This window comes from Ischnura elegans, chromosome 6 (assembly GCF_921293095.1).
Source record: "Ischnura elegans chromosome 6, ioIscEleg1.1, whole genome shotgun sequence".
Taxonomy (NCBI): domain Eukaryota; kingdom Metazoa; phylum Arthropoda; class Insecta; order Odonata; family Coenagrionidae; genus Ischnura; species Ischnura elegans.
The window spans coordinates 87,833,813-87,860,657 of record NC_060251.1 but is presented as its reverse complement, the minus strand read 5'-3'; the positions used below and the strand labels follow the sequence as shown (position 1 = coordinate 87,860,657).

General features: G+C 37.9%; 1 protein-coding gene across 2 annotated transcripts in view; it reads right to left on the bottom strand.

The window, feature by feature from the left end:
- Positions 1-25,536, bottom strand: part of LOC124161115 (GTPase-activating protein) — a 36,325-nt gene extending 10,789 nt beyond the window's left edge. The window contains exons 1-15 of one of the 2 annotated variants that reach the window (XM_046537328.1): positions 25,410-25,536; positions 24,578-24,698; positions 24,287-24,497; positions 23,647-23,717; positions 22,989-23,145; positions 21,710-21,948; positions 19,390-19,540; positions 19,121-19,269; positions 18,534-18,735; positions 18,088-18,199; positions 17,176-17,282; positions 16,739-16,900; positions 7,193-7,266; positions 4,670-4,776; positions 2,448-2,593 (exon numbers count right to left, since the gene is read on the bottom strand). In XM_046537328.1, the coding sequence (XP_046393284.1) occupies positions 2,448-2,593; positions 4,670-4,776; positions 7,193-7,266; positions 16,739-16,900; positions 17,176-17,282; positions 18,088-18,199; positions 18,534-18,735; positions 19,121-19,269; positions 19,390-19,540; positions 21,710-21,948; positions 22,989-23,145; positions 23,647-23,717; positions 24,287-24,497; positions 24,578-24,698; positions 25,410-25,464 (2,064 nt within the window). In that variant the 5' untranslated portion in view covers positions 25,465-25,536. Of the gene's footprint in view, positions 1-2,447; positions 2,594-4,669; positions 4,777-7,192; positions 7,267-16,738; positions 16,901-17,175; positions 17,283-18,087; positions 18,200-18,533; positions 18,736-19,120; positions 19,270-19,389; positions 19,541-21,709; positions 21,949-22,988; positions 23,146-23,646; positions 23,718-24,286; positions 24,498-24,577; positions 24,699-25,409 lie in introns of those variants that run through there. The other variant, XM_046537329.1, reaches the window with a different exon arrangement.
- Between the last annotated feature and the right edge of the window lie 1,309 nt (positions 25,537-26,845).

The following is a 26,845-nucleotide window of genomic DNA, read 5'->3' as shown; positions in this document are numbered from 1 at the left end:
GTTCTGGCACCATGACACTACTGATGAGAATCAAATAATAAATTCAAAACCAACAGCTTAATAGTCTATCAGGTGACAACCATTTGGTTTGGAAGAATTCCTACAGAAAATAATATAGCTAATAACATTGAATGCAAAAATTATAATAATCAAATTAAAAATTTAACCACTGGCTAAAAACAATTTTCAGACTTGCAGATAACATTTGCCATCCCTGATGGAGTGGGGTAAAGCCTTTGCTTGGCATCATATAGGTCCCACGTTTGAGTCCCACCAGGGTAGGTTATCCCAGCCCAGAACATACCGTTTAAGCGTGTGTAAGAGGCGCACCCCTATTTTGAGCATCGAAGCTATAAAGAAAATAAAATTTGCCGCATTTTTTTTATCCTATCGTGCGGTGTTGCAGACGTATGCCTAGAATCTCGACAGTTATCAAACTTTCCTCTTTCAATACCAATTAAATGAGGAAATTTTGATAACTGCAGCAGTAATAGCGGCACAAGAGGGAGTAGAAAGAGTTCCAATCCTCTCTTCGCATACGACGTTGCTCTACGATGCTAGTCCTACTCACGAACAATTTTGTTTAAATGCTCTCGCAGGAGAATTGCAAAAGAATTGCAGCCGTGGAAAATTTTAAGGCAAAACACGACAGGCACATAGCATGAACCTTTCCAAGAGATTTGACAACAATCAGGGCAATCTCAGTGCCCTAGGATAATAACCACGTCATAGATTTAACGGAACCACACTCCGCCCTCCATCAGCCAATGCCTCTGCCGTTTTTTTTTCCTTTCCGAGACCCCACAGGAAAATAGGAAAATATTAAGTTACAGGGGAACAATGGAAACGTGTTTCATCCCTACCCCACCTCACCAACTGCCCTTTTTCTGTCTACCAGGTTCAATTCTCCTAGTTTCTGGAGGCCAAATGCTATGTGAGTCACCTACTGAGCTCAAAAATATCTCGATATCTTTCAGCAATTGCATGTCACGTAGGAGGTTCTAAAAAGGATGAGACCTAACGGGACGTATATCTGACAGTATTTAAGTTTTTTAATCTCTAATAGATTGACACAAAGATTTATAGTTAAAACAAGGCTACTAATATTCAACATAGTCCAAACAGCACAATTTCGGAAGAAACAAGTGTAGCATAAGCGCATTCAAACAAGACGAGACGGACTGGAAACTTCAGGCAACGCAAACTGCGTACATCACATTGCTGCGCCTTCGCCCCTTCGCTTTGAAGGCAACGACGTCACATGCAAGATCGGACATGTGCTTCCCTTGTTCCTTCGCTCATAGCCTCGTAGCTTGAAATACGGAGGGGAGGGAGCGCACTCCTTCCCCTCAACCTATCCTTCAGCGCTCTTCACTTATAAGCATTTCTGATTTCTTCTAGACACCATTTAGTCCAACAATAAACACAATCGTTCGCATTTTTTAAACCGCAGGTTTTGACACCAATATAATTCTCAGTTGCAAAAATCCTCATATTAGCGTCTGAAGATGATTTTTGAAAAATCAGGTGCTCAGCATAATGGAAATTGCTCGGCAAGACAAATGTTGACCATTAACCAGGTACATATGTCCTTCAAAACTACGTGTTTCTTCACGTTTGATAAGCGATTACTATACATGCAGTATAAATGCTGCGGGATGCCCACTTGTGGCAGTAAATTTAGCGTGCCCTCAGAAGCGAAAAACCCCGCGCGATCTTTTCCATGTTCACCTCTGGGGTACCGAGGTGACAGCGCAATGCTTACAAGAAATTCATAAAGGAACATTTTAAAAATATGTCACTAAGGGAGAAACTCCCCTGCCTGCCGCTTGATTTTGACCATGGTTTCAGATGACTGACTCACGCTGAAAACCAAGGCCACTCGGTTCCCCTTGGACTTGCAACAGGGGAAGGGGAGGGGGGGGGGGGGAAATAAGAAGTTTGTGTAAGAGGCGCACCCCCATTTTTGGCTGCAATTTCTGGGGAAAAAAGGTGCGCCTCTTACACGCGCTTATACGGTAGGTATGTATCTAAGTCTGTAGTAATAATCCATTTCATAGAACACTCCAATGTATTAGAAAGATTCAGCCGCTTTCATAGGTGAAAAATAAAGTAACAATATAGAGATCACAGTTCTTCAGCAAATAAGAATTAGACCTCGCCTTCATTGAGTACCATCTTTATATTATGATTAAATACTGATCATACTCAAATACTGAGGACAAAAAAATTATTTATTAAATGCATTGCAGAAGCTTGTTACAATTTTGAAGTCACTAAAAGTTAAATAAAAGTTTTCCTCAATAATCTTCTGGAGCTATTCAGATTAAAAAAGTAATGAATGAACATATTATCTACATATCTAACAGAATGAACCATGAATGAAAAAGTCTTGATAGCGTTTTAATAATGCTTAAAAAAATATTATTTCCACTTAATTCACATACCTGAACATAGAGAGCTCTCTTGGGCTGCACAATTTGGAACATATTCTTCATCTTAAAGGAATCTTCATGAAGCCTTTCCACTGCCAAGATGTCCTCCAATGGAATGACACAGAGGGGTTCACGACCAACAGGAGAACAGAGAGAGTCTATTTGCAACAAACAAAAAGAAAAGAAAATATAGATTTCCATTTGTTTCTCATTGAAGATACATACAGTAGACTCTCGTTCCTACGAAGTTCATGCGATCAAAAAACCGGAGGTTTGTAGTAACGAAGTTCGTATGAAAATTTCTTTTAGGAATCATCAAAAGAAAGAAAAACATACTTAGTCAAAATTTCTTGTCTCTTCAATCACCCGCTCTTAAAATCTTTATAGTCACGTGTATAATATACACAATTTAATTATGCGCAAGTCCTCAATAACCGTAGAAGATGCACTCCCAGACCTTGCTCGTAAGTTGATAAACCTATACAAGGCATCAAGGAGAATGGTTATCCTGCAGAATGCAACACTGCATCACAATGCAGTCAACTCTCGATTATGACGAACTGATCTAGCTTGCATCGTATCCAGGGCCGAATAAATCGCCGTGGGAAGAAAGAATGAGCGAAACGCTGAACAGTTCATGACTTCACACTGGATTAAATGATACTTTGCTCAGATTATGCCCTAAGTGTGAGTTCCTCTACGCCACGTCGCGTCGGCAAACTCTAAAGGCGCCAAATTAGAAATTTCGGATGTGCTTGAATTTTTCGAAAATTCGTATCTCTAAAAGTTCGTAAATCCAACGTGCATAGGAAGAGGACTAACTGAACATCCAATTTACGAGTGCTAATGAGTGGATCACTATAATTCCACAGGAATGAAGCTTATTATGATGATGCATGCATATTGAAGTATCTCCTTCTGGAGAAAGAACCAAAATTGACGTTCTTGGCCACACTGCAAGAAGAGAACTTAAACGTAGATCAATGATGATAACATATACCTAGTATATCAACCTAAATGCCCTCGCTTTTTCGCTGAACTTCGTAACAAAGTTAATTTTGTGACCGCCGGGACCGGGACTGAGATTCGTAATTTTGCAATAACGTTTCTTTTACCGTAGAATGGATAGGCCACTTCGTCGGAACCAACAAATTATTTCATAATAATGAGAACTTTGTAGTAACATTGTTTGTATCAATGAGAGTTTACCGTATTGTGTTCTCAAAGCTTAAATATTTTCCATCATCTCTAACTACTGATGTATTCCAGTAGTGGATCCAGGATAGGGACAATGGGGGGCTAAGTATGGGGTAAACTCCTAGAAGTATTGCGGGTCCGAACAAAAACTACCATTCCATCTAGTATAAATTGGATGCCCAAAGGGGGGCAGGGGGAGCTATAACCCCCTTATCGCCCCCCCCCCCTTATAGATCCGCCACTGATGTATTCTACTTCCATAGCATCTCTGTTTGTCTCTTTCGAAGTAGTTTTTGACCCTTTTAGTGCCAGTGGGCCGATTTATTGGCCCAGGGGGTATGAGCGAAGAATGCCATGGGGTTTTTTTACACTCGCACCTTCCATTTTTTCTGCATTTCATTTCTGTAGCTTTTTAACTGTTTATCATTATCTGTCATGCTTTAACATACCCGTAAGTATGAAGAACACATGAGAAAAATCAATCAGGATCCCAAAGGATTTTAGAACGACTGCTCTTATGGATTTAATATATGTGACCCTGTAAAGATACCATGAGTATGGTCCTAGGCTGCTATTCTGAATAAGGGGTGCAAAATAGCAGGTGCTATTCCAAATAGAAGGCGGTGAATAATGAGGGGAAAAGAATTTCGACTCGAAGCACGTATTTGTACATACCGTATAAGCGTGTGTAAGAGGTGCACCCCTATTTTGAGCATCGAAGCTATGAAGAAAAAAATTTTGTGCGCTCCTTCCCCTCGACGTCTCCTTCAGCGCTCTTCCCGCATAAGCATGATGGTCACTCGAATGATCTTTCGAAAGATCATTCACCGTATAAAGCGGCCTTTATAAGCATTTCCGATATCTTCTGTCTACCATTTAGTCCAGCAATGAACAAACTCGTTCAAATTTTTTAAAGCGCAGGTATATAAATAATAATATAGCTCAAATATATTGTTCAAATACTAACACATCAAATATAGAATAGTTAAATGAAGCTATATTCCTAAAAAAATATTTCAAATACATAAAATACAAACCAGAAGTCTTGGAATAGGCAAGATCCTGAGTAGTCAATCGAAAGTATCTTCTCTTGAAATTCTTTCTTCCAAATTTTTTTCGTCCTTGAGCTCTTTTTATCATGACCCTGAGAAAAAGGTAATAAAATGTTATTCAGAATAAACTTAAGACATTCCTAAGAAACAACATACATGTTTTATATTAATCATAAATGACAAAAACACAAAAAGTGAGATCATTATTGATTTCATTTTTTTATGCAGGTACCTATGAAGTGCATAATTCATGACCAGATCATGCCAGATGCCAGGAGTAACTTGAAGCACATTCCTCTCAAGCCAGAATGCCATTTTGGTAACTAATAGTCATTCTAGAAAATGAATAAATAGGTCCACTTACCTTTGTCCTAATAGGAAAGGCAAGCATTTCACAAGTCAAAAGAAAGAGAAATATTTGAGTAAAAATTCAGTATACATTCATTATATGCAGACAGGAGTGCCCTCTAAAAGCATTCCTCATTGCACTAATTCCAGACTGAGGACAAACAAGCTCTTGGAGTGTGTTAAGCACCATTTAGCAAATAATCTAAACACCTGGGTGAGAATTGCATGAGGAAACGGAAATTGTGGAATTTACTCATCATGCCACCCACAGTCTAATGCTAAACATGTCATGCAATGGAATAAAAAACTTAGGTAATGAATATGCAATGGGGCCTTTCTCTGACATTTACGTGGTGTGCACCACAAATTTAGTGGCAGTCACAAATATGATCAGCCACAAAAAATTACAATAAATGGATATTAGACTTATCAAAATTAACGTAAAAAAAGCATATCTTAACTTCTATAAAATTGATTGTTTGAGACGTAACTTTGTGAAAGCGATTCATTATTAAAATTAAAAAGAAGAACTTTGTGCTTTCACATGCATATTTATTTACACGACCATGGTTTCAATGTTAGACGTCATCATCAGGTGGATTAACTTCTATGCATTGAATAGTTTCAATTCTCAAAACTACCATCCTGTCATAGCTCTTATCTTGTGAAGATTTAATCTATATTAGTATCAACATTAAGTACCGTTTCAACTAAAAAAATTTTAAAAATTATTCCACATGAGTATTTTTAACAACATATTCCACTTACAAATGTGGCATTACAATGCCACAAATTTGGCATTGTAATTCAACCAAGATGAATAATTAGATATGAAATTAATTGGCGTAACTGATAGGCAACTAGGCAAAACAAAAACATAGAGTAGCACTTATATCAATAGATAACTTGGGAGCGATCTCGTACAAAACAAGGTCCATGCATCTAGCAGTGCAGTCACTTTTATTCGGACTAACACTACTAATGCATTCTAATATTTCTTACTTCATAAGATTGCACTAACTTATGCCATTGTGAGAATTAGCAAGTGAGAAATTTAGTAACCATGCAGCAGTAGAGTAAAGATTAAGTTGTATGATGCGTGAGCAAGTAGGGAAGCTAAGTAATACATTTGCAGTTCCTCTGACAATAAAAGTGCAAGTTAAAGGGACAGGTCCTTGGTTTCAATCTCATAATTTATAATAAAAAAGTAAAGCCATAGGCAGCAATTACATTATGTATGCAATACCGAGGATAATAGGTAAACTCAATTAGAGAAATATAAATATAAGTAGTTTTTACAATTCCCAACTCCATTCCCAATACAAAAATCCATTGTTATTCGTTGATTAGGGCTATAAAAATTTTCCTGGGTAAACAACATGGTTAAGAGTTAAAGAGTTTGATCATGTTAAGTGTTTCCGGAAAATGTGCAAAGAAATATCATAAAGCGTATAAATTTTCCTTAATTCAGCACAATATTCAGCATTCATGACATAGAATCCATGAATATTGCTCACCATACAAGTAAATCAAAATAGGAAATTTGAGAATAATAGTCCTCATGTGGAACGCGAGTAGCAGATTGTCTACTCCCTAGTTCCACAGACACATTTTAAAAAATTGACTAAATTTCATCATCACCACATCTAAGCACATACTCTCGGTAATCACTGCTTTAGAAGTAAGGATTGGGGGCTTAAGACACTGTAGTAATTACCATCGTTGAACGGTTATCAGGTAATTCATTGTGATTAAAGGTCTTATTGATGATGCATACTGAACAATGTTAAACTTAAGAATACTATACCAATGAATAATAAAAAGCAGAATTTTCACATAGGATAAAGACCTCATCAATCCAAACTAATTCCGCAGTTAAATAATTACAAGCGTTTCAGCAAGAAATATTTAGAATTCTTATCTCACCAACCAAACTTAGGCATAGAGGTTCATGTAATAAAGCATAAATGAGCAAAATAGGAATAAAAATGAAATGTTCCAGATTAAAATCAAGGACTTGTTATGAAGTGACCAGAGACCTAGGTCCCTACCAGAGACCTTTAGCACTATGCATCTAGTTAGATATTACTAGTCCATAGCAATCAAGACCTAAACCGAACCATATTGCCATTGGTTAATGTAGTATGATGAAATCATTACCCTTCCTTGAGGACAACTGGTGAGTCTAGACCACGGTGGCCAGGGTTGGAAGATGCTGATATGATTTCCAGGAACTAGAATGATATGGAAAAAAACCACAATGAATTAAGAAGAAAATTATATTTGTAATTGAGTGCATAACCATAAACTAACACAGCTCAAAATACCACATCACCTCTGTCTAATCATCAAATGCAAGCATATCCATCACAAACAGAAAGAAAAAAAACAGAAGGAAAACTTAAACTTAGACTTCATTCTTGGCCTTATAAGGTGGCATTACTATCTTTTTTTACAATCCATTACTCTCACATAACTACCCTTCAAGACACTGACAATCACATGTGAAAAATTGAGCAAAAAATATAATGGCATCAGGCAGCTGCTTCAACATAGGTAGGGGAAGCATGATAGCATAGAGGGTAGAGTGATTGGCAACTAACCATAAGGTCCCAGATTCACATCCTGATGTGAAGCCTTTGGACACCCCCATTATAAACCTTAGCAATGCAAGGCAAACCAGAGGAAGCACCTGGTCTCCCAATCTGAATGCCTGATATTCACATGCCTGCAGTTTAGTCTCACGTGAGACTATCCAAAGCAACCTTCAGGTTAAATACCTGTGATCAAACACATAGACCCCTTTGTATTTCCGTTGAAATCCTTAATAAGCCTTGCCCTCTCCTATCTGCCACCTAAGTAGCTTGCTACTGCCGATTCATATTTCTCTGTGTTATACAGTAGACTCTCGTTATTACCAAGTTCACGGGACCGAAAAACTGGAGGTTCGTAATAACGAAGTTCGTATGAACGTTTCTTTTAGGAATCATCGAAAAAAACCGGATGTGATAAACGCGATTAAGTTAAGTGGAAATATATATAAATAGAAAAATTCGCTTGTTTCAGCATGCGGCATGGAATAATCGAGGGTTGATATCTTCCTGTGTATGGTAAGTCCATTTTACGAACTAGATGTGTTCCAAGACCTTGTTCCTAAGTTGATAAACCTACAGTCTGGCCGCCGAGAGTTTTCCGATGACGGGCAGAATGGTCTAGGTCGGGGCAGCGTTGCTAGGTACGAAATTGAAATGCCTACAAAGGGCTCCCTGAAGAAAGGAGACGGAAAAGACAATGAGCATGAAGGACACAGTGGAAGAATCACTTGTTTTGGGGATTCGAAGAAAGGGCATGTTTTAGTGGATCAGGCTTATTTCGCTGCTCTTTATGTATTTGACAACGTTGTATGACTAGGCAATGGTGTGAGGTGAGTTTGGAGGACAGTGATTGGCTGCAAACCGTGCTGGCACAGGGTTATCCGCACCTCCTATAGTGCCATCATTGGACAACTCTCACAGGCCGGACTGTATGCAAGGCATCGAGGAGTACGGTTATCCTGCAGAATGTAACACTTCGTAACAATTGTGCACTAACTCACGATTGTGGCGAACTGATCTAGCTGGGCGTGCAATGCAGCCAGAACAGAAAAAAATCGCTCTCCACGGCAAGGAACAACGGGCGAAACGCTGAACAGTACCTAACTTCACACTGAATTCAATAATACCGTATAAGCGTGTGTAAGAGGCGCACCCCTATTTTGAGCATCGAAGCTATGAAGAAAAAAATTTTGTGGCATTTTTTTATACTATCACGTGGTGTTGCAGATGTATACTCGATAACTGTCGAGATTCCAGGCGTACTGCTATCGGTTTTTCCTTTTTCAATATTAATTGAAAGAGGAAATTTTGATAACTGCGGCGGTAATAGCGGCATAAGAGGGAGTAGAAAGAGTTCCGATCCTCTCTTCGCATACGCCGTTGCTCTACGATGCTTGTCCTATTCACGAACAATTTTGTTTAAATGCTCTCGCAGGAGTATAGCAATACAATTGCAGACGCGGAAAATTTTATGGCAATACACGACAGGCACATAGCATGAACCTTCCCAAGAGCTTGGACAACAATCGGGGCAATCTCAGCGCCGTAGGATAATAACCACGTCGTAGATTCAATGGAGCCACATTCGGCCCCCCATTAGCCAATGCCGCTGCCGTTTTTTTCCTTTCCGAGACCCCACAGGAAAATAGGAAAACATCAAGTTACAGGGGAACAATGGAAACGTGTTTCATCCCTTCCCCGTCTCACCAACTGACCTTGATCGATCTCTCAGTTTATGGAGGCCAAATGCTAGGTGAGTCATCTACTGAGCCCTAAGATATCTCGATAGCTTTCAATAATTGTATGACACGCATTAGGTTCAAAAAAGAAAGAGATCTAACGCGACGCATATCTGACAGAATTTAAGTTTTTTAAGCCCTAATTGTTTGACACAAAGATTTATAGTTACAAAAAGGCTACTAATATTCAAAATAGTCCAAACAGGACAATTTCGGAAGAAAAAGCTTAGCATAAGCTTATTCAAACAAGAGGAGACGGACTGGAAACTTTAGGCAACGCAAACTGCGTATATCACATTGCTGCGCCTTCGCCCCTTCGCTTTGAAGGCAACGACGTCACATGCAAGATCGGACGTGTTCTTCCCATGCTCCTTCGCTCATAGCCTCTTAGCTTGAAATACGGAGGGGAGGGAGCACGCACCTTCCCCTCCGTATTTTGTTGCTTGCTTCGAAGACGGAGGGATCGCGCTCCTTCCCCTGGACCCCTCCTTCCGCGCTCTTCACTAAAAGCATTTCCGATTTCTTCCATCCACTTTTTAGTCCAACAATGAACACACTCGTTCGAATTTTTTAAAGCGCAGGTTTTGATACCAATATAATTTTCAGTTGCAATAATCCTCATATTAGCGTCTGAAGATAATTTTTGGAAAATCAGGTCCTCAGCATAATGGAAATTACTCGGCAAGACAGATATTGACTATTAACCTGGTATGTCCTTCAAAACTACGCGTTTCTCTACATTTGATAAGCGATTGCTATATGCAGTAAAAATGCCGCGGGATACCCACTCGTGGCAGTAAAGTTAGCGCGCCGTCCGGAGTGAAAAATCCTGCGCGACCTTCCATGTTCACGTCTGGGGTACTGACGTGACGGCGCTATGCTTACAAAAAAGCAAACAGGAGCATTTTAAAAATACATCTCTAAGGGAGAAACTCCCCCGCCTGCCGCTTGTTTTTGACCTAGGGTTTCAGATGACTGACTCACGCTGAAAACTCAGTTCTCCTTGGACTCGCGACAGGTGAAGGGGAGGGGGGGAAGATAAGAAGTTTGTGTAAGAGGCGCACCCTCATTTTCGGCTGCAATTTCTGGGAAAAAAGGTGCGCCTCTTACACGCGCTTATACGGTACTTTGTTCAGATTATGCCCAGAGGAGGATTTCCTCCACCGCGTAGCAACGGCCAAATCAAAAGGCTCCAAATTCAAAATTTGAAATTTTTGAATGCTGGCATCTCTGAAAGTTCGTAAATCGAATGTGCGTAGGAAGAGAACTAACTGTACATCAAATTTACGAGCTGTAGTGAATCTGTCACCATGATTCTCCAGGAATGAAGCTTATTATATGAAGTTGCGTGTATGGTGAAGAAAGAACCATAAATGACGCTATTGGTCACAGCACACGAGGAGAACTTAAACGTGGCGTGATTATTAAAATGTATCATAGTGATTAACCATCTAAATACCGGGTCATTCCACGTCAAATCACCCAGAAATTTTCAAAATGACACCCACCGACTCGGATTTTGATGAAATTTTTGTCACTAGCTACTATCACCTATCTAATGACCCATGTAAAATATTTCCTCTCTCACTCTCATAGTTTGCAAGATATGAGGAGTCAAAGTTTGAGATGTTTGCTCAGAAGTGGCGCTAGTGGGAGTCAAATTCCAGAGTGCAGGGCACAGGGTAAAAATTCATAACTCAGAAACCACATAACATATTTGAATGAAATTTTGACCCCTTGTCTATCCAAGTACATAGCTTCCATAGTAATGTCTTTTATTCCCCTTGCATTGTTATGTTGGCCAAAATGATGTCAACAGTTGTTAATTAACCGATTTTTTTAGCTCAAAAACATTACTTCATATTTTCAGAATTATCACCAAAAGGCAGAGCAGTTAACTCATCCAATTTTTTTTTAAATTGAAGGTTAATATGTGCTCCAATATACTGTGAAATAAAAATGGTGGTGTTTTGACTGCCACTATGAGTATTTCAGGTTTTACTTTTTTTTCTGCCCCTGTGAGAGGGATTTTGGACACGTACTGTAAGATAATAAGTATAAGTGTATCCATACCTTCATGAGGATATATTTGAAATGTTGGTCAGTAAATCTAAGACCAAACATGTAGTCTAGTGAATGTGGCTCTTGTTCATACAATTTTTTTTAATAGCAATACTTGGCTTGTGGCAGCTGAGGGTAAAAAAATCCAAATGGCTCAGAAATGTGAAATGATGCTTTTTTCCTGGAATTTACCCATTTTTCAAGTGTTTAGTTTATGGAAAAATTGGTATCAAAATACATTAGACTCTTACTGTGCATTAGAGGATAAATGTAAATACTAATTTAAATAAAATTATTTAAATAATACACTTCAATGTGTTTAAGGCATCTCCCGAACATCTCTGGAGGCTCTCTCGGGCAACTAAATGCTTTACAATACCACCAATTCCATCACATGGGGATATTCCATTGCTTGTAGCAAAGAATGTCCATGATGCCATTAAGGAGAAATCCTGGTAATGCTTGCAAAGATTGAGAAATATTTTGCAGTTCTTGTACCGTCCTGCACAACCATCACTAAAGTAACTCAATTTTTTGACTTAAGTAAAATTTTCCTTAACAAAGCAAAATATTATTCTTTGGGTTTCATAAACAAAAGCTACATCATGCTCCAAATCATCTGACAAGATGCATAAACTGGAAATAATAAGCTGTTTAGTCAGGTGATCTAGAGTATAAATCACAACAGGGTGTACCGTACAACTATCACTTGTCCAGTGATTCCCTTGTGCCTCATCCTGGATAACATATGAGTAGCTCTCACTGAAGTCAAAGAGAACAGCTGCTTCATGGGGTCCAAGATTTTCTTTCATTTTCTTAAGGTAGTTTGCCTGTACCTTCGTAATAAATGAATGGGGCACCAGTTTTTCCACTCTTTGAATTTAAATTGATAGGTACTCATCAAATGTCACCGTGAACTTCACCAGTTGATATCTGTCACAGGAAACCCACTGACTGTATGAAACTTCATCTCCGGGGTCACATTCTTCAAACTTTTTCAGCAGTAAGCTTTTCAATTTTTCACGTGAAGGACACTGAGAGCAATGTCGCAGTATACAGTCCCTATTATTTCTAGAGCACACGAAATAACCAATTAGGTCCTGGCTTGTTTCCTCTATATTACAGGCACTAAGCAGTAGGTTGACATTTTAATGAATTGTGCAAAAACACACTGAATGCGTTCCAGGACATCCTGCTACCACAAGCCATTTTGGACCTAGGTTGCAGAATTTAGAAAAGCCAATTTTAATTCTGGGGAAGTCAAATTTAAAAGTGGAATACAATTCCTTCAAGTTAGCAAGTAATAATCTCTTCTGAACATGTACATTTTTGGAGATACTTATGGAATCTTTCTTTCCAGGCATCATTCTTGAGTACTCATCACTTTCATAGAAAGTCCTAACTAATTGTAATGTTTTATTTTTGCCTTCCCTTTTCTCAATTCAGGTGCAGCTAATTTTCCATTGTCTCTGAAAAGTTCTCTTGCTTGGCGGGCAGTGTACTCACTCACATGAAACTCTTCCATTACTTTCTTCCTGCTCCATAAAGTTGGTACCAATGATAACAGATGTACCTTTCCTTGATGGGTGCTTGATGTGTCAACTTTTTGTTTGATTAACCCGTCAGCGTCCAAAGTTTTTTTTTTAAATTCACGCATATTTCACTTTTTAAAAATATGATACTTATGAACTTCACACAAAGAACACAATTCAAACTGACTGAATAATGGAGGAAACCTTCTACTAAGTATGTGCACTGAAAGGTATGCTAAAATTCACATATTAAATACATTGCCGGAGCATTGGCTCAGCACTGCGCTGGGTGCCCTATGGCACCCGTGGGCGTTGACGGGTTAAGTCTTTGAGCACATCTATATCATGAACTTTCTGCAGTAGTTCTTTTGGCAGTTTTGGGTCATCCTTTTCTGGAGATAATTCTTTATCAAGAAGTCTTTTAACTTTCCTTTTAAAATTACTGCATGCTGACTCTACTTTCCTTTTAGCGTAGGTTGACCTTCTGTGAGATGATATGCCATGAAATTTTAAAGGTGACTCCTCTATATCTTGCAGGGTTCTGTTAAGTAGCTTAGTTGATTTTTCTTGGGATACTGTTGTTTCAAAATTCAAAATACTATCATTGCTGTCACTATCTACTGCTTCAACATCAGAAAGCTCATTTCGAAACCTGGAGTGTTTCTGTACTTCCTCCCTACATGGCTGGCATACTTTCATTCCTGGCACTAATTTCCGAAGAGTTGGGATTTTACAGGCCTTTTCTGCAAATTCAAGACTTACATTTCTCAGTGATTTTGATATTTTCTCCTTATGGCTCTTAAAAGGATCAAGACAATATATTTGGTAGGTTTCATACTTTTTCAAATAGTATATTCTGTGATGTTCGCAGACATTGGATAGGACTTCCCCAGGTACACCACTTCTGAGAGATAACAGCTGTTTTTCAAGCATACTCATGATCTCAATTTTGTTCAGTTGCACCACTGGTGTGTAGCTTTTTTTGAGGCAATCAGATGCAGTTACTTTTCCAATGCTGCACAGTTCAACAATTTGCTCATTTTGAAGCATAGTGGAGACACTAACCTTTTTTAATGTCGAAGTTCACAATGAGCAGCTTTGCCTAACTCATAGCACACACAATTAATGTACAGGTAAAAATACACTGATCGTACACAAAGAATAAACTTGGACACCCAGGGAGCATCTTTACACAAGAAGACTTGGCAGAAGACTAAAAGTGGTACCATAGAATCTATTTTGATTTATCATGCCCTCACTGTGATACATTGTAACACTTTATTCTTCCTATAGGTTGCACTTAATTCTCTTATTCCTTGGGGAGATGTAATAACACTGAAAAGTGAGGCTGAATAGGTGGGATTGTATTACCTTCTCAAGTTTGTCATGTAATACAATCATATGTGAGGCAGGGGAGAAAACAATGTGGCACATAATGTCAGCATTATCTCTCCCAGTGAAATAGAAATTTAATACTCCAGTTGCCATCAAGGAATGTGGATATTGGTGACAACCTGCTACATATCTATAAGTAATACCATTTGCTCTGCCAGCTCTTCCATCACTAAGGGTTTGGAAGACCATACTTCTTCTGTGAAAGTGAGGCTAAATTTGTACAACTCCAGTTCAGCGGGACTCATTTCATCACTTTTTCACAGATCTTAACAAACTTGTACATTGCATGTGCTTATGATGACCACTGGTTTTTTGGATGAGTGCTTTCTAAACACGAGGAAGAACAAGATGTAAAAGTGAAATTTATGCACCCATATCAAAAATCCCCATGTGATGGAATTGGTGGTACTGTAAAGCGTTTAGTTTGCCCGAGAGAGCCTCCAGAGATGTTCGGGAGATGCCTTAAACACATTGAAGTGTATTATTTAAATAATTTTATTTAAATTAGTATTTACATTTATCCTCTAATGCACAGTAAGAGTCTAATGTATTTTGATACCAATTTTTCCATAAACTAAACACTTGAAAAATGGGTAAATTCCAGGAAAAAAGCATCATTTCACATTTCTGAGCCATTTGGATTTTTTTACCCTCAGCTGCCACAAGCCAAGTATTGCTATTAAAAAAAATTGTATGAACAAGAGCCACATTCACTAGACTACATGTTTGGTCTTAGATTTACTGACCAACATTTCAAATATATCCTCATGAAGGTATGGATACACTTATACTTATTATCTTACAGTACGTGTCCAAAATCCCTCTCACAGGGGCAGAAAAAAAAGTAAAACCTGAAATACTCATAGTGGCAGTCAAAACACCACCATTTTTATTTCACAGTATATTGGAGCACATATTAACCTTCAATTTAAAAAAAAATTGGATGAGTTAACTGCTCTGCCTTTTGGTGATAATTCTGAAAATATGAAGTAATGTTTTTGAGCTAAAAAAATCGGTTAATTAACAACTGTTGACATCATTTTGGCCAACATAACAATGCAAGGGGAATAAAAGACATTACTATGGAAGCTATGTACTTGGATAGACAAGGGGTCAAAATTTCATTCAAATATGTTATGTGGTTTCTGAGTTATGAATTTTTACCCTGTGCCCTGCACTCTGGAATTTGACTCCCACTAGCGCCACTTCTGAGCAAACATCTCAAACTTTGACTCCTCATATCTTGCAAACTATGAGAGTGAGAGAGGAAATATTTTACATGGGTCATTAGATAGGTGATAGTAGCTAGTGACAAAAATTTCATTAAAATCCGAGTCGGTGGGTGCCATGCCTGGGTGAACTGACATGGAATGACCCTACCATAGATTATGTGTGGAACTTTGTAATAAAGGTCATTTTGTAACCGCCGGGACCGGGACTGAGATTCGTAATTTCGTAATAACGTTTCTGTTCCTATAGCTTGGATAGGCCTTTTCGTCGGGACCAACAATTTGCTTCGTAAAAACGAGAACTTCGTAATAACGTTGTTCGTATTAATGAGAGTCTACTGTAATGCTTATGTGTGCTCAAATTTATGTACAGCTACCTGGCCACTATAAAATGGCAACACTGCTGTACGTGGAAATCTATTTTTGAAATAAAGTAAAAGGAGGCTGAAAAATGATGCACCAAGTTCATTGAGGAGGAGCAGTATACAGACTGTCCCAAGGGTCATGTGTCATTTTTGACCTGTAATTTTAGTAACTTTACATAGAACAATGTTCATGAAAATTGGCACACTTATGGGAAAAGGTCCTAAGTTTTGTTGAGTGTAAGCAAAATTTTACAATTTTGACCTTTTGACCTCTCCATTTGGGTCCAAACCAAAAATTTCAATTTGCCTTATGGGGTTTCAATGTTAAAAAAATCGAGATACAAAAATGTCTGAAATTCATTGACCATTCATGTCACTTCTTAGGGTTTCGGACCCGAGAAACCCAAAAATAACACTTTTATTTACGACAATTCAACCGTTGACCGAGTAAGGTCACCGTCAAGGTCATAAGGGTGGCAAAAAGAATAGCATACCGACAAAGGTGTCGATCTATGGGTTTTATAGGGTGCCCAAGTCATTGGTATTGTCCAAATCCCCGATTGTATGTATTTTGTAAATGTATTTTTGCAATATATTTTTGGGGAGGTTAAGATCAATGCAAGTTTAGGATAATTAATTTAAGTACATTCCGGTGAGATAAGGCCTAAGTTGTAGAGAAATCAATGCAAACCAAGAACACAAAACTTAATGGGCATGATCAATATGCAAGCAGCTATAACTCTGAATGCAAGACCTAGGTCCTACTAGATGAATGAAAATCCAATACTAACCTGTCTAACAGCATTGATATGATGCTCGGTGAGAAAGGCACGCTGAATAGCACCCATGTACTCCTCCTTAAAACAGTGCTGAGAGGACCGGGAGCTTACGAGATTTCCTATGCTCTGGATTGTCTTTGAGATTAAAGTAAAGGTACGATTTGTTTGAGAGTCCTGAAAAAATAAAATGAAAAACCAATTTAACAAACAAAATTCTGGGGTCAATTACATGCATTAGAACATTCAAAATATCAAAAGAGAACAGAGTTCAAAATTAATTATCATTCCCAAAATTCAAGAAGGTAGATCAGGTGAAGTCAGGTAAAAACATACACTTCTAAATTTCCTTAATTTATCACCTTTATTCCTTATTACTTAATTTGAAAATTCATCACCTTACACTGAAAAATACACGAGAAAACAAAAAAATCCTTCAAAAGCTGACTTACAATTTGTTCATTGGTCAAATCAAACAGCCGTGGCCCAAGAATGGCAGGAGCAAAAAAACGAAGAAATATAAAACCGGATATCACAGAATAACGCACTTCCATATTTTCTGAAAAGAAGAAACTCAATTTTAAGACTATATTCCTTGCTTAAAATACTTTACATCCAACAGAAAATAACTTGAAACCAACCGTATTAAAAAACTACAGCCACAGCAAAGTCAACCATTTTTGAAAGATATTAGGTTCACGCCACCATAAACTATAGAAGATGACACTGAGCGATTTTCGTGTACCTCAGTGCTATCAAGGTATTAATTATGCATAGATTAATTGCCAAGATTATATAACAGTAATTGCAAGATTTAAATCTTGTATCACAATGATACACTTAGGAAAAAATTGAATTCTTGGATTAAATTTTCTCACATTCCAACATAGTTTATTAGAAATGGATTTAACATCACTCCTATTTCACAATAATATTTTCTACATCACATTGCCTTCAAAAATATTGAACAGAAATGCAATCAAGGCATTTCTACTCATTCATAGTCTGAAATCCTCTGCATTGAGCCTGAAATTATGGATGCCGAATACTAACTAAAGTACCCAATTCTTTCGTAAAAAAAGTTCCTTTATTGACCAGTTAGGGCCTTACAACCAAAAAATTTAGAAATTCTTACAAATAATCTTTAGCATAATTTATAAAGCATAAGTCACTCCCAACTAATATTACTTGATCTGCTTTGGCTTCATTACTCAAACATTCAGGCCACGTCTTTAGAATATTAAGAACACAATTCTTTTTGTTACCAACTTAAGACAAGAAATTTCATCTCCCTGAAGTCAATACAAAGGGAGCCAATAAAGCAAAATCAAGACATATTTAAATAGAATTACGAAAGTTTTTACCTGGAAAATAAGTGCTGGCTAACTCCTTGAGATCATGAAAGGTTTGGCACAATAGTGTCGGGCAATGACAAGCTGAGTGAATTATAGCCTGGAATGCTTTCTCAACATACTCCTAAAAAGGAAGGATTAAATATCATTATTTTAATGTGAAATAAATATATTTACAACATTTCAAACTGCCAAATAACAATCAGAAGAAGTGCAATACATATAAATTAACTTCCAGATAAGATATTGTAAAGGGCCGAATGGACTCGGGAGCATTGAAAATAGTCAAGGATGTACTGATCAAAGCTGTATGGAAGGGACAAATTTATCGAACCCAAGATATAATTCATTAAATGAATAAATAAATAAGTTATAAGACTAATTTTTCACCTGTCCACAAGCAAATCAAGAAGAAATTCAATAAGACAGCTGAGTGACCACAGTCTTGCTTAACTTGCCTTGAGATTGGTAACACCAGCTTCAACGAGGGCACTGTCTCGCACTCGGGTGGGATCTATCTCACATGGCTTCCGTTCCCTTATGACACAATCCACGACAGGTTTCAGAGTTGTGTGCAAATAGTGGAGGCCAGCAAGTTTCATAAATTCATCCATTAGTTTGGACACTAATGAATTACCACGAAAAATTGTATTCACATCACTGTAATGGCAAAAAGGGAACAGACATTAATGAAATTTGAAAATTAATTTATAACTGAGGAAATAGTTTCATCAAAATTCCTCTTGAAGTCTTTGAAAAGCAGTAGATAACAAGGAATCCCATCATCATAACTGGTAGACCACATTCCCGAACATACATAGAGCTCCATGCATACATGGAATAATTAGTTTTTAATTATAATCTAATCAGTCCACACCCTTGATTAATACAAAATATATTTCATAATCTCCAGCCTCAGTAGAAGTGAAATAGAATCTCATTACTTCAGCTCATTACTTCACAATGTTACCCATATAACACAGAACATCCTAAGGAGATGGGGAATATTCATAGAATACACACTAGAAAGGAAAAATAGACTCACGTCACTTTGGAAATTTCCCATTGTGCTAGAGTGCGAATTAGAGGAACAATAAGCTTGTGGTGGGTGAAAACCCTGACAAGGGGCTGGGCAGCATCAAGCTTACTGCCCGCAACCTCTCCCAGGATGTAGGCCGCACTAGAAGTTATTGGCTGAAAGAAGGAAAAATACCATCCTTAATAATCAAAAAACTATTACTTAACCTCCACTTATAAAACAGATTATGATTAATGATACCTCAAAGATAAATTGGAATATAATAAAAAACATACCTCTTCAGTTGGGCTACGAAGAATGAGTTTCCGTAGGTCATCATAAGCATGACTTGCTAGTACATGATCTACTATATACTCTATTCTAAGACGCAAATTGCCCAAGTCTGTTTTCCTTGGTCTTGTGTGATGCCTTGGCCTCAGGAAATACCTAAGGAAGGAAATGGCAGGTAATCATTAGCACCAAATACTAATGGATCAATTATATGTATGCAGGAAGCAAGTTTTTTCAAAGCAAAAATTATCAAAACCTATGAAAAATAAAATTCACTCAAGGAAATTATTTCACAGAGACTTCAAAATACCTACTCAATTTGGTTTTCAATATTTTTATCACTTTCTGTATTCAGCCTCCAAAAATCAACAAATAATTAGGCATCAGTTTATAATTTTACTCGACCATGGTAAAAAGACGTCCAATGATAAGAATTTTTTCAACATATCTTCAAAAATTGATCCGAATACTCAAGTATTCTTCAGGCAAGTAAAGATTATAATAAAAACTCCTTAACTAGCTGAAAATCTAATTTTACACCATGACCATCAGGAGGCCTCACAACTACAAGTATGCTGAGCTAGTCATTATTGACCACAACTTTCTTATCTCTGAGTGAGATGAGAATTCCATGAGGAGAATTGGGTTTGATATCTAAAAAAAGTAAATCAAAGCAACTACACAATGTCTAACAATTAAGGTTGCATCAAGCCAATGATTTGCTATTGTTTCAAACAAATGGGGAAAAATGGATTGATACCCGATGAACTTCCCACACCAGGGATACGTCTGATTATTTAAGAAATGAGAGGCGTATCCTGGCCACAAAGTCAAGGTAAACTTCACCTAAGATTCAATTCAGAGAAAAAATCATGTGATTAATAATGATTTAAGGCACAAGGTGCCACCTAAAAAAAACATTATCTCACAAAGTGATGCTTGATGGTCATGAATTTCAGACTCAGAGAATTCAAGCATGATTGGCCTCTAGAATTGCACATTGACTGCAGTACACCTACATCTACAAACTACCCCACAAGCTATCTAAAAGGCGTGTGGCAGGGGGTGGTATGTCATCGGCCAATTGCTTATAAAAAGGGAATGCTCTAACAAAATTACGACTGGCATGTTTTTAAGTCCTTTATGGTTTGGGGAAAAAAGGACTTTGCACACTTATCCGTTCAGCAAAATATCTCTCTTAATTTGTAGCTTCCGTCAGACCTGGAAATATAGTGGTGGGCTCTTATATTTTGTTTTCTATGTCGCATCTAAAAATATCCATTCTCAATTGTACGAGCAATCTAAGCCTAGCGCACAGCCTCCGAGTCTCCAGTGGCTTCCAGCCTAATTGTAAGCGAGGTAATAAGAAATAGTTGGCATGATGCTGGTGAAAAGTCTTCAGTCTGTGTAGCCACCCTACAGCTTCCTAGCCATTCATCTCTGTCGCATGATTTGCTAGCTGGTATTTGGAGGAGGCGACTGACCGCTGAGGTCATTTGCACCATAGAGGAGGGTAGGGATAAAAGGGTGGAGAGAAACCCAGTGTCGGCATTAGCCTACTCTTAACGAAAGGCACCAAGGGGATCATGGTTTAACGTTCCACCTGATGGACGGAGAGTTGCACTTGAAATATCCTCCACACAACATTCAAGCAGGGATCGGGCAGTCTATAAAAATTCTCTGCCACAGCCGGGATTTGAACCTGAGCCCATGGGGTGGGAAGCCAACACTCTAGCCACCACACCAACCCGATCCCCTGATTCCCTAGCTTCCGACAGACAATTGAACTCGATGAAATAAGAATAGCAAAACAATAGTTCAAACGCTGAGAATGACTCATAGCCCTGAGTAAATTTTGAGAGCTTCACCACCATCATTTGAGATGCAACACAGCAGTGACAGCTCAATTAGCAAACTCAGCACAACCAGTACACTGGGTACAAGTTTCATCAAAATTGAGAATTTCCATGAATTTTATCCAATAATTTGATACGACCAGTAAAGCTTTTAAAAATTAATTGAAAGCTTGAATGAATGAAACAAAAATGATAGGTCTCGTGTGCCACTGTTAGCATTTACTAGTAAATCATTGCCATATGCAGCTCAGCAGTGATGGTGGATGCGAATGTATGGAATGGAATGAATGACAAGTGAGTTGGGATTCTCCTCTATAGCTGGCAGATAAAATTAGAACATCTTCACAATTTCCCCAGAACTGTTAAAAATTTCCATTATTTTCCAACCACCACTATATTCCCTGGCTTTTAAGGTTTTCTAGTCAAATCCTGATTTTCCTGCTGAGCTGAAATGGAATGAAAAACTTACCAAGCCTCTTGTCTCTGGCCTGATCCTTTGCCTAAGGGCAAACGCACTTCTCCGAGGAAAACATGGCCAGACATAGCAGAGGGTGCATCATGCCAAAGAGCCACGCGAACTTCAGGTGTGAAGGAACCCCGGCGGATTGAGGAAGTCCTCCCACTACTGCTGAGGCTATTGCTATCTTCCTTATCCTCATCTTCTCTGGTGCTCTCAAAACTTTGAGACCCACCCTCATCCCAGGAATACTGTTGCCATGGAAGTAAAAGATATTACATGAAACAAGTTGAGAAACAGCAAAATCATGGAGTACTTTTAACATTTAGAGATAATTTCATGTATTGCATGTTACTAGCGCTCATTTAAATTCAATGAGGAACCTCATTTTTATAAATTATGTTTGCATATGAATTCTGTGTAATATTGAATGTGATATCATAATTCTTAATAAATGTTGGATGATAATTTTCATAAATTCACTTTAAGATGTTTAGAATTAACACCGAAAAGAATGGTCCATTTACCTGCAGTTGTAGGTACGCACAAAGACGAGCATGCATGATCACAATACTATAGACCTGTGTACATAGTTTACTAGAATAATTGTACATACTAGAAGGAAGGTTGGACACTACATATTTCACTTATTAGGAAAGTAACCACACAAATGGCAGGAAATTATATTAGTCAACCTTGTACAGTCCCAGACAAAGAAAATAAACCACCAACAATTTAGAAATTACAACTATGCACCCAATCTACTTGCAGTGCATTCCACAAGGACAACTAATGACCCTTCTTGGGACAATGAGTGGCTAAGGATGGACTAACTCCAAGAACTCTTCCTTGTTTTCATGTTTTAATTGCCCTTGTTTTGCATGGCTCTCAAAATATGTGAAAATTCTTACATAAATCGTACTCTGACGATAAAAATGCGGAGTGATTGCCCTTCAATTAGGATAATGCCAAAGATATAATTTGCTGATACGGAGCATATTCTAAAAAGAATAAATAGCAGTAGATGGTCAGATTTCATAGGTCCCACCTCCCCTTTGCTCCAAGGCTATTGTAATGGAAGGTTCGAGTTAATAGATTATAAGTGTTACGCAGGTGGCGACTGACTGACCGCAGCCATAAAAACAAATTGGGAGAATCCAGGGGAGTAAAATGAAAAGCAGAAAATAATAAGTACCAGAAAGTATACAATCATTTCCAGCTACAGCATAAATTCAATAACAGGCTGGTAGGATTGCGAATTACAATTCAAATTGCCATCCAAGGTACTCACCTCAAAAGAGAAGACCTCATCAAATCTGGGACAAACCGTTTTTTTCTTAACCTTGGTCTTTTTACTTTCCTGCTTGGTATTGGGATGACACAGAGTCACGGTGGCAAAGGGGTCACAGGAACCATTTTTTATAGTGAGATCACTGCATTCAGTAATCCTGCAAAAGAAATTCATTAATGTTATGATTGAATGATTTAACCAGCGTTCACAGTGATTCCAGATAAACAAATTCACCACATTGAAAGCAAGTGGATATCTACACATTAAAAGAGATAAAATGAAACCCTCAGTAACCGATTCATTCACCAAAAAAGTATTTGCACTTTCAGCGAGAAAGAGTGATACAGGAGTATTTCTGGGAATAAATGCAAACTATAAAATGTTGCCCAATGAAGCAAAAAAGAATTTACAGAATATAAATCATTCTGAAAAATACTGTACCAATAATGGAAATGAAAGGCAATAATTAACAGAGTAATTAAATGAAGAGCTAATGACTAAAAGCTAAAAAGGCATTACCTCCCAGAATGAATACAGAGATTCATCAGCTGAAACTAATAACAATTATTTTCAACCAGCCTGAGGCTAGGTAGCTGACATCCACAATTTTTTGTTAATCATATCAGAAGATCATAAAATTTCATTTTTTCACATTTACCTTAGACTCAATCTCCAAAGGTTGACATCGTAAAATATACGTTCCACGACATGCTCGATGTGAACTTTCCCCTGAAATTAAAATAAGGTATCGTTTAACCAAGACCCTAATGTAACCAACCAATTCTTCTGCTTATCTATATGCCGAGCGGCTTCAATATTAACTTGATTATAATTAGAACCCAAAACGCCATATTAAATTATTCCATCTAGTCAATGTCTGAACTGAAAACATTTCTAAAAATTTTATTGGAATTATAATTTTCCATAAGAAAATAAAACAATGACACTGAAAAAATTACATTTGAATAAAAACCATCATCTACCTAATGAACTTCACTGGTATACATTCTCGCAAGATCTGTCACAAAACAAATTACCAGACCAATAAAAATGTCAGCTTTCTTTCATATTTAAAGAGCAGCCTGATTAAGCTCAACACAACATAGCTAACAGTCATTTTACTGTCAACTAAATAAAGGTTACTGCAGCAAGGAGCTTCACAATTGATAAAAATATATTTCCATGACTTTAGAATTTTATAATGCAATTTGCGAACATTAGATTAAACTTAAATGAATGACAAAAATGCACAACAAAATTACCTATCACTATAATCACAAAGTTTTATAAATTTTTACCTGAACTTCACTATCAGCATCGACAGGCTGTATCCCAAACCAGTGGTCTTGACCATGAAACCTGGGCAGCTCTTCTCGTTTAATAGCAACCTTTCCCAAAGCTCTCTCAACTCTTGCTGGCCTGTCTCTTTCCCCTCGATCATGGACATACACGGACAAATGTCTGAAGTGCCGGGGGACTTCGAACTGGAATTCTTCCCCAAAAAATGGACTGCAAAAGCAATTAGTGGCAAAATACATTTACGCTCAGATAAAACGAGGGTGTGAATAATTTAAACAAAGGCTTCTTACTTCAGACTCCTTTCAGAAGTTGTCGTCCGAAAAATTTCCTCCTGATCCAAAGACAAGGTGCAATACACTTCTCTCTGTCCCACTGAGCCATGGCTTCGAGGAGGTAGATTTTTTGCTTCTCCTATTGTGTCAAATAAATTAACGTGCGTTTACTAGAGGATAAAAGGTAGAGCCATTTGGATGTTGCATTGGGAATTACCAAGGTATTTTTACTGCCCATTACTACAGGATTGTCATAAAAGGAGAGAAACATTACGTGATGAACTTAACTTGAGATGAAACAATTATGCTAACACAATAAATGCCCATGCCAAAATTTGTACTCCAGAATTTAGTAATGTATTCGAACGTTCTTCGCCTCATGACGCTCAATAATTACAATGGGTGGCCAGAATACCCATATAGAACTCATGTAAGCCGAATCCAACATACACAAATACCTCATACTACTGCAGAAAGCGGCAAAATCAAACAATTTTAACACAAAAACTTCGCAATCGACGAAACAAAACACACATCTGTTTTCCTTCCAATAACTGGCACTGAACAGCTGACCTATAACTAAAGTAAGGAAGTCTGCCACACGGAGGGTGACTTATGTATTGTAATAAATAATAAGCAGTGCAAAATGAGCATAAATCAACAGAAATAAGCACTATAAACAAGGTATGTTACACTCCGCTTGTGTTGCCGAAGACACCACCTGTTACACTACTCATAACACAATGCGTTCAAAAGACCACAATGCACCAAGAGAGTTTATCCAAAACAACACGAACGTTAGATCAGGCATTAGTTAAGTACACCTGCAGTATTGAGCCATATAACTCACCAATTTTGATTTTAAGGCTTTCCTTCACTCGCACCTTCTCCGCACCCTCCGCCATGTTGACTCCATTCCTGTCGTTGCCTGCTACCCCTTCCAGATAGACTCCACGCACGACAGCACGACTTCCTGAATGGCGCAATCTTCAATTCACATTGTCACAGCCACACCTCTCGGTGTGGGCATCGTTTCATTGCACCCCGCGCATGAAATGCGGTAGCATGCTCCTCCTACTTTGCCTGGAAGTAAATGTATCGCCGCAGAGTATAATATTTTGCACTTATGCTAAGCGGTGAAATCATGACGAAATTCAATTTACCACTATAACCTCAATTTATCTATGTCGAAATCCTAAAGAATAAAAGAGGCGCTTTCGCTCAAAAGAGATTCAGTTTCTCACATAAAAAAAGATATAAGCGGATTACGCATTCCCATTTGTCTGGGAAATTCACTGGCGTAGTGATAACAAATATCCGGTTTTCTCCTTGAGTCATTCTTCCTCTTTATAGTGTAAATATCATTCATAATTTTAATATTGAAAGGAAACCCAAGTATTTCGATTGATTTTCTTGCGCTAGGAAATTTAAAAAAGTTATAAACCATATTATTAATATTGAGAAAACTAATTTGCTCCGCAACAATTTTTAATTATAACTATGAAAGTTTAGGCACTCCTATCCCTTGATAAGGTGAAGACCAAAATGCAATGGATCAAATGCAAAGGTCGGCAAACTTTCTTTCTTGTAAGCCGCACGCTAAAATAGGGTTGTTCAAGCCTATCAAAACGGTCTAAAAAAACGAATGTATATCACTTCTGATGTAATTTCATTTTGATTGGGATGAATGACAGATGCGTTGAAAAAGTAATGATGGAATTATTAGCAATCAAAATTCGAACAATTTTAAACGCCGCCAAAAACGGTCGGCCATCTTGAAATAGAGGTGATGACGACACAAGCCTGTACGGCTGGCCTGTACCCTCGATCGCTCGATGCCAAGCTGAGCACTCTGCATGCCGACTGGACATTTGCCAAGGTTATTCCTTATTTTGAAATGGCCTATGTTGTGCATGAAGCTTCCGGATGGATCAAGGCGACATGAAATCCATTCTTCAAGTTAGGCAGGCAATGTATGTAGCGTTGACAGGAATTGAAAGTTTTGTATTGCTGCATTTGCTAGGAAACTACGTGCAGTGAACTTTCATTGTGCTTCTAGTGCAAGTGAACACAATTTGTGCCCTTAATGTACCCCTAAGTGAATGATTGCATATAGACGATGAAGTAAAGAGTGAAGTGAGTTGTGAATGTAACTGCTTCGACGAAATTATTTATTTCTTCCATGCTAGTTCAATCAACCCTATACATTTCGATCTAAGGTATCCTACTATTGCCTAGGGGATATTTTTCATATTTGAGCTAGTTGTGCTTTAGGGATACATCGAA